At 41.9% G+C, this 13,590-nt stretch overlaps 1 protein-coding gene across 2 annotated transcripts in view; it reads right to left on the bottom strand.

Moving 5' to 3' along the window:
• Positions 1-5,203: 5,203 nt before the first annotated feature.
• SEMA3E (semaphorin 3E) overlaps positions 5,204-13,590 on the bottom strand; it is a 246,534-nt gene continuing 238,147 nt past the window's right edge. The window contains exons 16-17 of one of the 2 annotated variants that reach the window (XM_068272670.1): positions 11,333-11,472; positions 5,204-6,584 (exon numbers count right to left, since the gene is read on the bottom strand). In XM_068272670.1, coding sequence (XP_068128771.1) covers positions 6,132-6,584; positions 11,333-11,472 — 593 coding nt within the window. In that variant the 3' untranslated portion in view covers positions 5,204-6,131. The remainder of the gene's footprint in view (positions 6,585-11,332; positions 11,473-13,590) is intronic. The other variant, XM_068272671.1, reaches the window with a different exon arrangement.

Genomic DNA, 13,590 nt, shown 5'->3' with positions numbered 1-13,590 from the left:
GTGGGTAGAGTGTAGAGTGATTTCATTTTTAAAAGTGCTCTAAGACTTCACTAACTTAAAGAGATTCTGTATTGTTAAAATCACACAAAAGTAAACATACCAGTGCGTTAGGGGACATCTCCTATTCCCCTCTATCACAATCCCCGCCACATTAAAAGTAGTCAAAAACAGTTTTAAAAAGTTTGTTTGTAAACAAACAAAATGGCCACCAAAACAGGAAGTAGGTTGATGTACAGTATGTCCACACATAGAAAATACGTGCATACACAAGCAGGCTGTATACAGCATTCCTTTTAAATCTCAAGAGATCATTTGTGTGTTTCTTTCCCCCTGCAGCTCACTGAAGAGTTACAAGCTGATTGTTTGTTTACTCTTGCAGGCAGCTCTGCCCGGTTGTCTGTAATTCTGCAGTATGTGACTCATCAGTATGTGAACAGAGGATTTATCCAGCTTGTAAAAGATAAGAGAGCAGAGAAAAGCTGGCTAATGTAAATAACACACACACACACAGGGGAGCGTGCATAGAGGGGGCATGCATAGCAGATCACACTGAAGAGTTGGCAGCCTTCCAGACACAGGACGACAAGTCCGACAGGGGAAAGATAAGCTGATTTATTACAGAGATGGTGATAGTATAAAGTGCTGCAGTAAGCCAGAGCACATTATAATAGTTTTAGGAACCTGTAGGATGGTAGAAAACACAATGACATTTTTGTTACAGAGTCCCTTTAACTAAAAAATGTATTCTTTCCTCCAGGGCTGTTCCATTTCACGCAAATGCTGCAACTTAAAGGGGAACTGAAGTAAGAGGTATACGGAGGCTGCCATATTTATTTCCTTTTAAGCAATACCAGTTGCCTGGGAGCCCTGCTGGTCTATTTCTCTGCAGTAGTATCTGAATAACACCAGAAACAAGCATGCAGCTAGTCTTGTCAGATCTGACTTTAAAGTCTGAGACACCTGATCTGCTGCATGCTTGTTCAGGGGCTATGGCTAATAGCATTAGAGGCAGAGGATCAGCAGGGTTGCCAGGCAACTGGTATTGCTTAAAGGGAAATAAACATGGCAGCCTCCATATACCTCTCTCTTCAGTTCCCCTTTAAGTTCACCTGTAAAATTTTGGTTCAGAGAGCTATTTTTTAACAATAGATTTATGTCTCCACTGCAATAACATTTTTAGAAAAATGTTTTTGTTACACATTAAATACAGTTTATTACTCTCAAGCTGCTAACTGCAAACAACATTCCACGAATGCTAACTTCCTTCTCCCTATTTCAGAATTTGAAAAATAGGTTACTTCAATGACATGAATAGGGCTGGGATTAGCATAACACAGAATGTCAGCCTATAATAGTGGCATGGCTCCAGCTGAAATAATTGCTCACCATTTCATTCATTTTTATTAACCAATTAGCAGCTTCAATTGAATTATCTAGTTTGAGATAAGTGTACTGTTTTGACCTCAGTTGGCAGAACTCGCTGTGCTGTAAATTCTTGGAATGCTTTGATGTCTCTCCGCTAGCAGAAAATATAGAAATTGAAAGCAGAAGTCCTCTGTTATTGTCTCACACTTCCCCCTAGCGACAAGTGACCATAAATACACATTACAGCAGTATTAATTAGTAGCAAGAAAATGTAACAAATAAGAAATAAAAAATGTGCTGAAATAAATGGAGCTTTTAAAAGCCTCTAAATAAATTGGCCCAATTCACTTCACTTTTTCTTCTAGTTTTCTCATAGGTGATATTTTCACAACTTATCAATTAAATGCCTTTTAAGCCACCAGCAAGCAAGGAACTACTCAGAATAATTTTTACAGTAATATTTTACCTACTTGTTGGTACTTTTCTAATTGCAACAGAACATGAAATATTGTCTCCTTGGAGAAAACTTAGGAGAAAAATGAATTTGATTGGGCCCATTGTGTTAAAAAGTGGGTAGTAAACATACATTGCGGGTCTCTTTAGGGGACACCAACAGCTGGATTTTAACTTCTTTTGGTTCTATAAAACTTATGCCTGAAACATATAGTGCTGCTGGATTATTAAGTAACATTTTCAATTAATTTGAAGAATTCTTGTCTATGTAAAATCACAAGAACAATTATTTGTGATCCCCTCCCCTTTGAAGCAACCAAGCTTTAGAAAAGCAACGGGAGCATATTCCATAGATTTCCTATGAGTAGCAGCAAAGTACTACATATATTGGCAGCATCACAAGATCACAGATGGGGCTGAAGGTGGAGCAGGGTGATAAAGACAGGTTTTTGTGTTAGAAGGGGAGAGCTGGAAAGAACAGGTACAGTGCCCAAAGTGAGTATACAGATTTTTTTTTTTAGCTTGCTTAAAGTTATACTTCACTATTCTAACATTTCCACTAAAAATATAAAATGTGCTACATTGTTTTTTAAATGGTTCTTAAAGTTGTAAAAGTACGGACCACAGTGATATCGCCTTAGGCCCCTTATGCCTTAAAGCAAAATTGTGCACACATCCATTATGCCTTGAAGCAAGATTGTGTACACATCCATGGTAATATAAAAGCCTTCACAGAAGTGCCATAACATTACCATTTGGGTAGATATTTCAAAATTGTAAGTGAACACCTTTGGGCAGAATAGTTTGTTGATGTTTTTGCACAAAGTTTCCAGCTCTACTGTTTATTATAGTCTTATTTCTCTTGATTAAGTCTTTAGAATATAAATTAAATCGAAAATAGAGAACAGAGAATGTGAGAATGGCATGTATGTAAACAAAGGAACTCAGACAGAGAGATCTTCAAATCTAAGTTCATAATACTGCAAAGTGATTGAACCCATCAGTTCCTGTCTACCCAAAACTGTCTACCTAAAACTGTCTACCCAAAACAGATTTATTCCATATCAGTCCACTGATGGTTCACACTATTTAAGACATGTAACATATATGTGCTTATAATTTACCCTAATAGCAATGTACAGCTGATAGCATATAGTACACTTCTGTATAATACATTTTAAATAATTAAATGTGTTTTTCACATGTGCATGTATATAAAATATTAATCAAAATGTTGTTCAGTATACTGTAAGAGAATAAATTACAAAGAAAATACATTTCATATAGCTTTTAAGAGCCAGTTCACTTCAAACAGATTTTTCAGCTATGAATTTTTTTGAATCTCTTATGCTGGATCCACACGGTGCATTCGCGCACTCGATTTCCCGCTCGATTCCCGTCGATTCGTTTATTTCAAACATGTCCGATTTGGATTTCGATGGATCGTTAGGTCGATTTGGCATACTTTGCATGCGAATCGACCTAACAATCCATTGAAATCCAAATCGGACATTTTGGAAATAAACGAATCGACGGGAATCAACGGGAATCGAGCGGGAAATCGAGTGCGCGAACGCACCGTGTGGATCCAGCATTAGAGTCAATGAGAGTCAATTGTGTCAGGGAAGGTTACCTGGCTTTTGCAAATTTACAATGACAAAACTTGCCACATACATGCAATACCACCCCAAATAGTCCGTAAAGTTGCTCATCCCTACATTTGTGCCCAAAAGATGAAGGAACTACCTCCATGTATGTGGCAATCAGAAACGTTAACAAATAAAAAAACAAACAAACAAACAAACTGAATTCCCGATTGTGGGATTATTTTCCTGCTACAATTTTCCTGCTAAATCCCCTTTGGTCCACAAGATTGGCCAGGAGGAAGCTTGGTAAGAAATTAAAATGAACAGAGCAGCTAAAAGGGCTTCTGATCAGACTTATAGCAGGATGTGAAGAGAACAGATGGTAAACAGCAGCAAGCAATTTAGAAAAGAAGAATAGAAAAACTGAAGACTAGACAAATAGAAAAGCAGAAAGTCAATAAGGAAGAAGGAAGTATACAGATAAAAATGCCAGAAGTCTGAAGTATTCATAACAACCTGTGAAGAAAATGTATTCAAAAGAAGAAAGAAGTGAGAGAAGTACAAGTGAAAAAGACAAAAAATATGTATTCAAATGTATATTTTTAGTAAAAAATTCATTGGTATATTAATTTTGCAGAAAGTTTATATTATTATTACTATTAGATCTTTTTTTTTTAAATAATTAAAGAGTTAAAAATCATTGCTTGACCCATTTACCTAGGAAGACATTGATATCTCAGAGCCCCTTCATTGTTAAAGAATGCTCCAAGATTCCACATGTGTGGAGATAGTTACTCTCAGCTCTTGTGGACAGTGGCGGGGTTTAACTTCTTGTCTATAACCTTTGTTTAGAGTGCTGTGCAAAGAGGGGATGTTTTGTAACCCTCTTTTGCAGGGCACTCCCTATGTTATGGACATTATGGGCTGATATTGTAAGGAAGAAGAGCTCCACATGAGTGGTTCCATATTTCCTGGGAAATAACAACCTGCACGTGGGTTAATGGGTTTTGGGAGAGGAGACATGCTATACTGTAGTTTTTTTTTTAACATGTTCTTTAATATCTTGACCCGTTGATTTACTTAAAGGAAACCTAAAGTAAAAAAAAAATAAAAATCTGCCCATTTACTTACCTGCAGCTTTTTCCAGCCCCCTGAAGTTTTCCTGGTCCCTCGCCATCATCACACTCTCTGCCGTCCCTGCGGTGTCCCCCTCTAATGCTGGATGTGTGGCCCTGTGCCATGTGCATCCTCTATCACTCTCCCATGGCTAGGAGTGCTCTGCACTTGTGCAGTAAGTAAAAATTGGTAGCACACATGTGTAGAATGCTCCCTGCTGTGGGAGTGTGATAGAGTGGCGTGCATGCACAGTGGCAGGCCAACTCGTCAGTTGGCCGGATTAGAGAGGGAGACAGAGGAAGAATGGCTGAGCATGGGATGAGGGCAAGGGAGAAGGAGAACTTCAGGGAGCTGGAAGAAGCCCCAGGTAAGTAATGGGCATTTGTTTTTTGTTTACTTTAGGCTTGTTTTTGTTTAACCGGATCCGGACCGACGTAGGTTGAATCTACGTCCAGTAGGTGGCGCTGTGGCCCAGACTGGACGTAGGTTCAATGTCCCACTAACCACACGTCGTCGCGGTTACCGTCGATCTCGAAACTTTGACCCCGCCGCAATTCACCCGCCCTGCCTTCTCTATGACGGCAGAGCACTGTGTGCAGGTCAGGAGCCGTTTTTATTGGCTCCTGGCCCTGTCATCACTGTAAGCCAATCCTATTGGCTTACATTGACTGACAGGGTCAGGAGCCAATGAAAGCGGCTCCTGACCAGCGCACCGCGCTCTGCCGTCATAGAGACGGCAGAGAGAGGAGCCTGCGGCTGGGACAGAATGGTGTGACTGGCGGGAGCGGCAGATTTTTGTGGCAATTCGTCGGGAAACGGTGATTTACCAGCAGCTTCTGGTCCTTAAGGGGGCAGAGACTGCTGGTACCGAAGTGGTTAATAAAGGGTTAAAGTAGTTTGAGAAGTGTTTGCAGTACACACGTTTTCCACTCAATCAGGATGGAAAATTAAGATTTTTATAGCTCAGGTTCCCTGTTTACTGAGCTTAAATGCTCTATTGACTTCAAAATAAAGGTTGCACTGTGTTAGCAGAGCTATTACATTTAGCAATAAGAGGTTGAGAACATGGAAAAGAACCATTTGCTGGATAGGTACCACAAGTAATTTAGCAGATATTCTTACTCTTTTCCACACAACCTAGAGTTAAAAATAAAAATAAAAATAGGGTCAGGTGTTAAAGTTTCTGGCCAAAATGTAGTTTTAATGTGACTGAGCCACAATTGCATTCTTTTGTAACAACTGCATCCATTAATACAGCATTCACATTATTTATAGCTGAACAATAAAATGAATGGCTGTCTAATACAGTGAACTGTCCTTATTGTGCTTACAGGAGAATTAGGGAAATGGAAATGCTTCACATAATATAAAACTAAACATGAAACACAAAATAATACCCTTTATACCATATTAAAAGTATGGTTGTTGACACACTTACAATCCCTTGAGGAATAAAATATATATAAAAGTATTTACATAATGCCAGCTAAGTCCTTATTTTTGTGGATATTTTACTTCTGAAGTCCACACGTGTCCAGCTGGTTGGAAATCTTCATCACTGTTGTAAATTATTGCCTTCACAGTCATAAACCGTAGAAAGGAAACGCAAGTCTATGGTTCTAGTATATGTCTCGGCATGCGGTGATGGTCTGTTTTCCCCCTTGACTTTCGCTCCTGTTGTTGTGAATATTTCCATTTGTTAGAAGGTTTTAGCTTTTTTCTTTTCTTATCAGTACACCACACTTTTTCACAATATTCCTCAACTTTTTGAAAATTGCTGTATCCTATAAGCTGCAAAAACTCTTTATACCATGGTTTAGAGGAGTGTGGGATGCTGGCTGCTGCAGGACAGGGCATTTTTTGAATTACAGGTTCTTCCTCTTCTTCCTTGTTAAACATTTCATCCACACGGTCCTCCTCTACAATCTCCAGCCTAATTTTTCTGATTACGTGAACAAAACCACGCTCAATGGTTTGGCAGAAATACATGCCAGCGTCCGTTCTATGTAGCTTCAGAAACAGAAGACCAAAATCGGTCATGATAACTCCTTCGCCTGTTTTCACCTATGAAGGAAAATTATAATTTTGTTTATTTGGTTCCTGTTTATTTGCATGCGCATAGAAAGGTTTTGTAGATTTTCCAACCATTTCTGAAAACATTGACATTTACTATAATCGAGAAACAGATTTTCCACTTTCAGAAATAATAAGCTCTGACCTGTTTTAGACACATGATGGACTTCACTTCTAGCTCATGAAAAGCCATCAAGTGCTTACAGCTTTGGGCCTTTACAAAAAATAAATAAGAAATGCCAAACTGAAAGCAAAACTCCATAAAAGCTCTGCATCATTCATCGTATTAGTGAGTTTAAAGAGACACTGTATCATCAAAAAGAGACACTGTAACATCAAAAAGATCCCCTGGGGGGTACTCACCTCGGGTGAGGGAAGCCTCGGGATCCTAATGAGGCTTCCCATGCCGTCCTCTGTCCCACGGGGGTCTCGCTGCAGCTGCAGACCCGACTGTCAATTCAATATTTACCTTTCCAAGCTCCAGCGGGGGCGCTGTGGCTGCTTTCGGCTCCGAACTAGACGGAAATACCCGATCTCCGTCGGGTCCGCTCTACTGCGCAGGCGCCGGAGACTTGCGCCTGCGCAGTAGAGCAGACCCGACGGCAATCGGGTATTTCCGCCTACTTTGGAGCTGACAGCCACCAGAGCGTCTGCGCAGGTAAGGTAAATATTTACATCACGGCTGTACTGAGGGCTGCGGCGTGGGAAGCCTCATTAGGATCCTGAAGCTTCCCCCACCTGAGGTGAGTACCCCCCAGGGGACGTTTTGATGTTACAGATTCTCTTTAAGGGGGTAATTTATGAAAAAACATGCAGAAAAATAAAACTGTGTACTATGAATATCCAACTGTTCAATAGAGTTCTTATTTTTTAGTCCACTACATGTTACTGGAAGCTTGAACACCATTACACTTCATTGCCCTGTACTGACGAGACGCGGTCCCCATGGATGCGATGCAGTGGTGGCAGCCACTGCCCACATGAATCAGCGGAGATGCTGTCAGGCTGGAGTGTGGGGAGGGGGCAGACACGGACAGTCATGGGAGGCAGCCAATAAGAGGAAAAGGAGTGAGGGTGCCACAGGCTGCAGCCAATCAGGCTGAACTAGCTGTGTCTGTGCAGAAACTTCCCCTGCCCCAGCCTGCACTGCAACTTCTCTTTTGCGGCTGATTACTGGCTGCGTACTAAGGAGCTGGGGACATGAGGATTAATCTCTGCAATAAAAAAGTAAGATTGATTTTAAAGTTATGCATTGCCTTTTTAGCATTCCTTTTATATGATTAACAGATAGAAATAGAGAATTGATTTTGTTTTTCATGCCTAACAGTTACTCTTTAAGTCAGAACACTGTTCCAACTCTGTCCCCTGTGCCTTCTATGTGTCCACCTTTGCCTCTGATGTCCCCCTCTGTGCCTCTCTGTTTTCTTCTGTGCCTCTTTGCCTCTTCTGTGTTTCTCTGTCCGTCTCTTTCCCCTTCTGTGCTTTTCTGTCCACTTCTGTTTCTCTCAGTCCCCCTCTGTGCCTCTCTGTCCCCTTCTTTGCCTCTCTGTCCCCTTCTGTGCCTTTGTTCCTCCTCTGTGGGCCTCTATTTCCCTTAATTCCCCTCTGTGACTTTGTCTCCCCTTTGTGCCTCTCTTTTTTCTCCTCTGTGCTGATTTTTCCCCTTCTTTGTTTCTGTCCCCCTCTAGTCCTCTGCCCCCCCAGCTTTGTGGAGCTCCTCCTGCAGCATCAGTAGTGCTTAATTAACCTTCCAGCACTGTCTGTCTATCCACTAGAGTGGGGCCAAACCTCCGATTTTAGGTTCGCGAACCGGGTTCGCGAACCGGGTTCGCGAACTTCCGCGTAAGGTTCGGTTCGCGTAAAAGTTCGCAAACCGCAATAGACTTCAATGGGGATGCGAACTTTGAAAAAAAAAAAAATTATGCTGGCCACAAAAGTGATGGAAAAGATGTTTCAAGGGGTCTAACACCTGGACCCCCAGGTGGAGGAGTGGGATACATGCCAAAAGTCCCCGGGAAAAATCTGGATTTGACGCAAAGCAGCGTTTTAAGGGTAGAAATCACATTGAATGCTAAATGACAGGCCTAAAGTGCTTTAAAACATCTTGCATGTGTATACATCAATCAGGTAGTGTAATTAAGGTACTGCTTCACACTGACACACCAAACTCACTGTGTAACGCACCGCAAACAGCTGTTTGTGGAGTGACGGCCGTGCTGGACTGGTGCGCACCATGGCGAGAGTGCAGGTTTTAGTGGCTTTACAGCCCATATGGTCGCCTGGCTGATGTAGCCGAAAGACAGAACAGTGACTGTCCAGCTGATCAAATTTGGTCTGACCACAATGAGGCAACGACCTTATTATCGTGGGTGTGCCCACCGAGACACTCATCTAGGCGGGTATGCAGTGGCGGCGGGTTCACAGAACAGGTATGCAGTGGCAGGTTCACAGAACAGGTATACAGTGGTGGGTTCACTGAACAGAACAGGTATACAGTGGCGGGTTCACTGAACACAACAGGTATGCAGTGGCGGGTTAACTGAACAGGTATACAGTGGCGGGTTCACTGAACAGAACAGGTATGCAGTGGCGGGTTCACTGAACAGAACAGGTATGCAGTGGCGGGTTCACTGAACAGAACAGGTATGCAGTGGTGGGTTCACAGAACAGAACAGGTATGCAGTGGTGGGTTCACAGAACAGGTATGCAGTGGCAGGTTCACTGAACAGGTATACAGTGGCGGGTTCACTGAACAGAACAGGTATACAGTGGCGGGTTCACTGAACAGAACAGGTATACAGTGGCGGGTTAACTGAACAGGTATACAGTGGCGGGTTCACTGAACAGAACAGGTATGCAGTGGCGGGTTCACTGAACAGAACAGGTATGCAGTGGCGGGTTCACTGAACAGAACAGGTATGCAGTGGCGGGTTCACTGAACAGAACAGGTATGCAGTGGTGGGCTCACAGAACAGGTATGCAGTGGCAGGTTCACTGAACAGAACAGGTATACAGTGGCGGGTTCACTGAACAGAACAGGTATGCAGTGGCGGGTTCACTGAACAGGTATGCAGTGGCAGGTTCACTGAACAGGTATGCAGTGGTGGGTTCACTGAACAGGTATGCAGTGGTGGGTTCACTGAACAGGTATGCAGTGGTGGGTTCACAGTACAGGTATGCAGTGGTGGGTTCACAGAACAGGTATGCAGCGGCAGGTTCACTGAACAGGTATGCAGGTATGGTGGGCTCACTGAACAGGACAGATATGCAGCCAGGAACAAGCTAAGCCTAACTAATCTTTCCCTATGAGAGACAGTCTGCAGCAGCTCGCCCTACTCTCACTAACGCAGGCACACGAGTGAGTGTAATGGCCGCCGCTGCCTGCCTTTTATTAGGGGGGGAGTGGCTCCAGGGGCTAGGGTAGCCTAATTGGCTACACTGGGCCTGCTGACTGTGATGTAGAGGGTCAAAGTGGACCCTCATGGTGCATTATGGGGCGAACCGAACTTCCGCAAAACTTCGCCTGCGGGACGCGAACGCGAACCACTGAAGTTCGCATGGAACCGTTCGCAGGCGAACCGTTCGGCCCAACTCTACTATCCACTCCGCTTCCTGCTCCCTCTAGTGTATGGCACTGCTGTGCACAAGAGCCAGAAGGTGATGGAGAGAGAGGAGGATGGGCAGTGTTGGACTCAGTTCAGAGTAGAGATGGCCGTACATTAAAATTTTATGTTCATGAACCGACCGTTCATGGCAAGCTCCATAGACTTTAATGGGCAGGTGAACTTCTAAAACTTTCAAGGCATCTCTGCAGCCACAATTTCTTCCAAAAAAGGTGTAAAAAGTGTACTAAAACCTGAAAGATCAAGTGTGAAATAGTCAACCAAAAATACGTATTTTGCGCAAACACTTTTTAAATGGTTGTTTTTAAAGACATTTGCATGCCCACCTTTAGAGGTTAATAGCAAAGCCCTGATACAAGCTAGAATCACCAAATTTGCATATCGGTGGGTCGTTCGTAAGTCGGGCATTAGTAAGTCCGAAATTATCTGCATTCATTTATAAATTATTTAGCCAGTGTTACCTTTTCTAACACTGATTTGCATTCTGATATGGATCACAGGTGGGGACATCTTTAGTCCTGTCAGGTGCAGCTCTGCAGAATGTTTGTTTCTGACAATTCAGAAGCCAGTGAAAATAATGTTTGGTCTGCCAGAATGCTCTGGGAGGAGAATTCTACATAGCTAAACAGCCCAGGCTAGGCATCACTGAGAGTGTGGGTCTACATACCGAAAGAGTAATATAGAGATGTAGGAAGTGTTTCTGATGCTGAAACCAGGAAAATTACCATAATCCTGAATAGTTTACTGCATTCTGTTATATGACCCTACAGTGACTCTTTAAGGTTTTCAATTGAATTATTTGACTGGGAAAAGTGATGACTGACCCTAAAGCAATATAGTTAAGCCCCTGATTCCTGGTGGGATTTCATTACATGACCTTAACAATGATCTGTCATCATTCAGTCAGAGCTGAGCTTTTTATAATAACAATATTGGACATTATGCAAACCATATTATAAAGGTACTGTTTGTCTATAACATATACTATTATGTCATGTCAAGTAACATAAAGTATGCATTATGCTAACTATATACTAGGAAAAGGATTTACTCATAATTTAACATCAGACTGGCTATTTTGTCTTTATCGCGCTTTCAATGTATGAGCTGCATTACCTCCTCTTTCGTTGACTCGTGTGCTTTCTGTACAAACCAGATGACTTTAGACTGCAGAGAACGAGGCATGCATTCCAATAGAGAAGAGTTATGTTCAACGCCATATACTGCGTACTCTTCAGTCTTTTGCAGGGATTCTCCTAGAGGGATAATTTTAGCTATTATACACAGTATTAGCAGTGAAAAGATGCTCTTCTCAGATTTTTTTATTAGATCTTGACACAGCAATATTTTCCATATGTTTTGTATAGCTTCTAACAAAGTGATCCTGCATATAAAGCTTAAGCATTGGTTTCATATGCAGTACAATGGAAAATGTCTCTAGTTGTTATTGTGTTCTTCATACATATTAACCATTTTAACATCTGATTATCAGGACAACATAAGCTATTCTTGTCATCCCACTTGTGAATTTTCTGTCTCAGCTCTGACTCTCGTTTAACATTAATTAACACTATGAACACTTTGTTAGGCTATTTTTTTAGAAAAATTTAAAATTGTAAGTCTAATTTTTTTATAGTGAATGCCTGACTCCTATCTTAAACTTGCCAAATTTTGACTTAAATATCAGAAATCAATATTCCTAACTATTTCCCAGTTATATATACAGTACTCTTTCTGTAAGGAGAAAATACAAAACAACATATAATAAATAGTAGTATTGCTTCTTTAATTAATGTTGGGGGTGGCAGGTGTCCTACTGGACTTCCTGATCGTCTGGTATAAGCCACCTGGACCTTGTATTAATAAGACGGCCATGACAATTTCCATATTCATGGTCCAGCTGGATTTTGCTTGTGACAGCTATATGGAAATTATCTAAGCAGAATCTGGACAATGTGGATTCCCAGAATACGAGCAGATAAACCAATGTTGTTGATTCATTTATAATGTGACCCAATTTACCAATCTAGCTGGGACATCTGCAGTACGTGTATTATTATAGCCAGTTTCCAGATTCAACCTTAATTCTCCACTAGGCCATACCACTACTACATATTATTAACTCCACCTACTGATCAGTTTTTTGTCTGGTTGTTGTTGGGTCCTATGGCAATCTCATATCAAGAATAGATAGCAGAGTGAAAGAACAGTAAAATACTGTAGTTTTCTTCAGTTAAGGCTCGTACACACGTCTGACTGAAGCCAACGACGGGTCCGTCGGCACCTCCCGCTCGGCGGGTTTTCAGCAGACAGTACAGGGTGTGTACAGTCTGTCGGCGGACTGATAAGGCTGTTTCTGAATGATCCGCCTGGCGGATCGTTCAGAAACAGCCTTTTCAGTCCGCCGACAGACTGTACACACGCTGTACTGTCTGCTTAAAACCCACCCGGCGGGAAGTGCCAACGGACCCGTCGTTGGCATCAGTCAGATGTGTGTACGAGCCTTAAGTGTGCATATACTTTTAGTAACACAGTCCATCCAGCGTGATCTGTGATTAGATAGCTGTTTTCATTGTAGAACAGTTGATTAAACATAGTTGCAAAACACTGTTTTTTTTTTTGTAAACTACTTTTGCTCGATTTTAACATTAGTGGTCTATATTGCTGCTTGATTTACAGGTGACAAAGCACAGGAATTTATGAGTGCAAAGGGTTAATGTTGGTATGTGTTGTTTGATTACACCCCTTTAGCACCTACTTTTTGTCTACTTGAGGGCTCTGGATGATGAGCACAGATCAGTTTGTATGTGAGTGACAAGTCCAGTTCTAAGTGTTCCAGATACTAGTGTACCTTAGTTTTCGAGTATTACTGCGGTGTCAGGGTCTACATCCTTGTTTGAGTACCTAGAGCCATGATTCCTGCTGAACCCAGTCCCAGCATCACTATTCTTCATTCACGGTCTTTAAGACTCCTGATTTTTCCTCCAGCCTTCTCCTAGGTCATGTATGCCATCTGCATTAGCCTACAAGACTGCTTTTCAATCTAGGGACTCTGTGACCTGGTTCTGGACCTTTCTATCACTTCGCATTGTGTTTCAGTCAAAGGCATTGCAGTAGTCATTGTTGCCGTGTTTCAGTGTCATCCAGCCCTACGAGTGGCTGTTCTGGGATCTTAGTGTAAACAGGGCGCATGTGGTACTAAATTTCCCAACTTTTTATTTTTGTGCTCTTCCACTTGTGACTGCCAAACATTCATATTAAAACACAATGGGGGAAAGAGGCATCTAGAAGGGATAAAATACATTAAAATCCTTAAATAGCCTGGTATTGAGCACTATTACTGATATTACCGCCACTGATAATTGGCCTGATGA

Source organism: Hyperolius riggenbachi, chromosome 3, assembly GCF_040937935.1.
Source record: "Hyperolius riggenbachi isolate aHypRig1 chromosome 3, aHypRig1.pri, whole genome shotgun sequence".
In the NCBI taxonomy this organism is placed as follows: Eukaryota; Metazoa; Chordata; class Amphibia; order Anura; family Hyperoliidae; genus Hyperolius; species Hyperolius riggenbachi.
The sequence above is the reverse complement of the archived record's forward strand: the minus strand, read 5'-3'. Positions and strand labels throughout refer to the sequence as shown.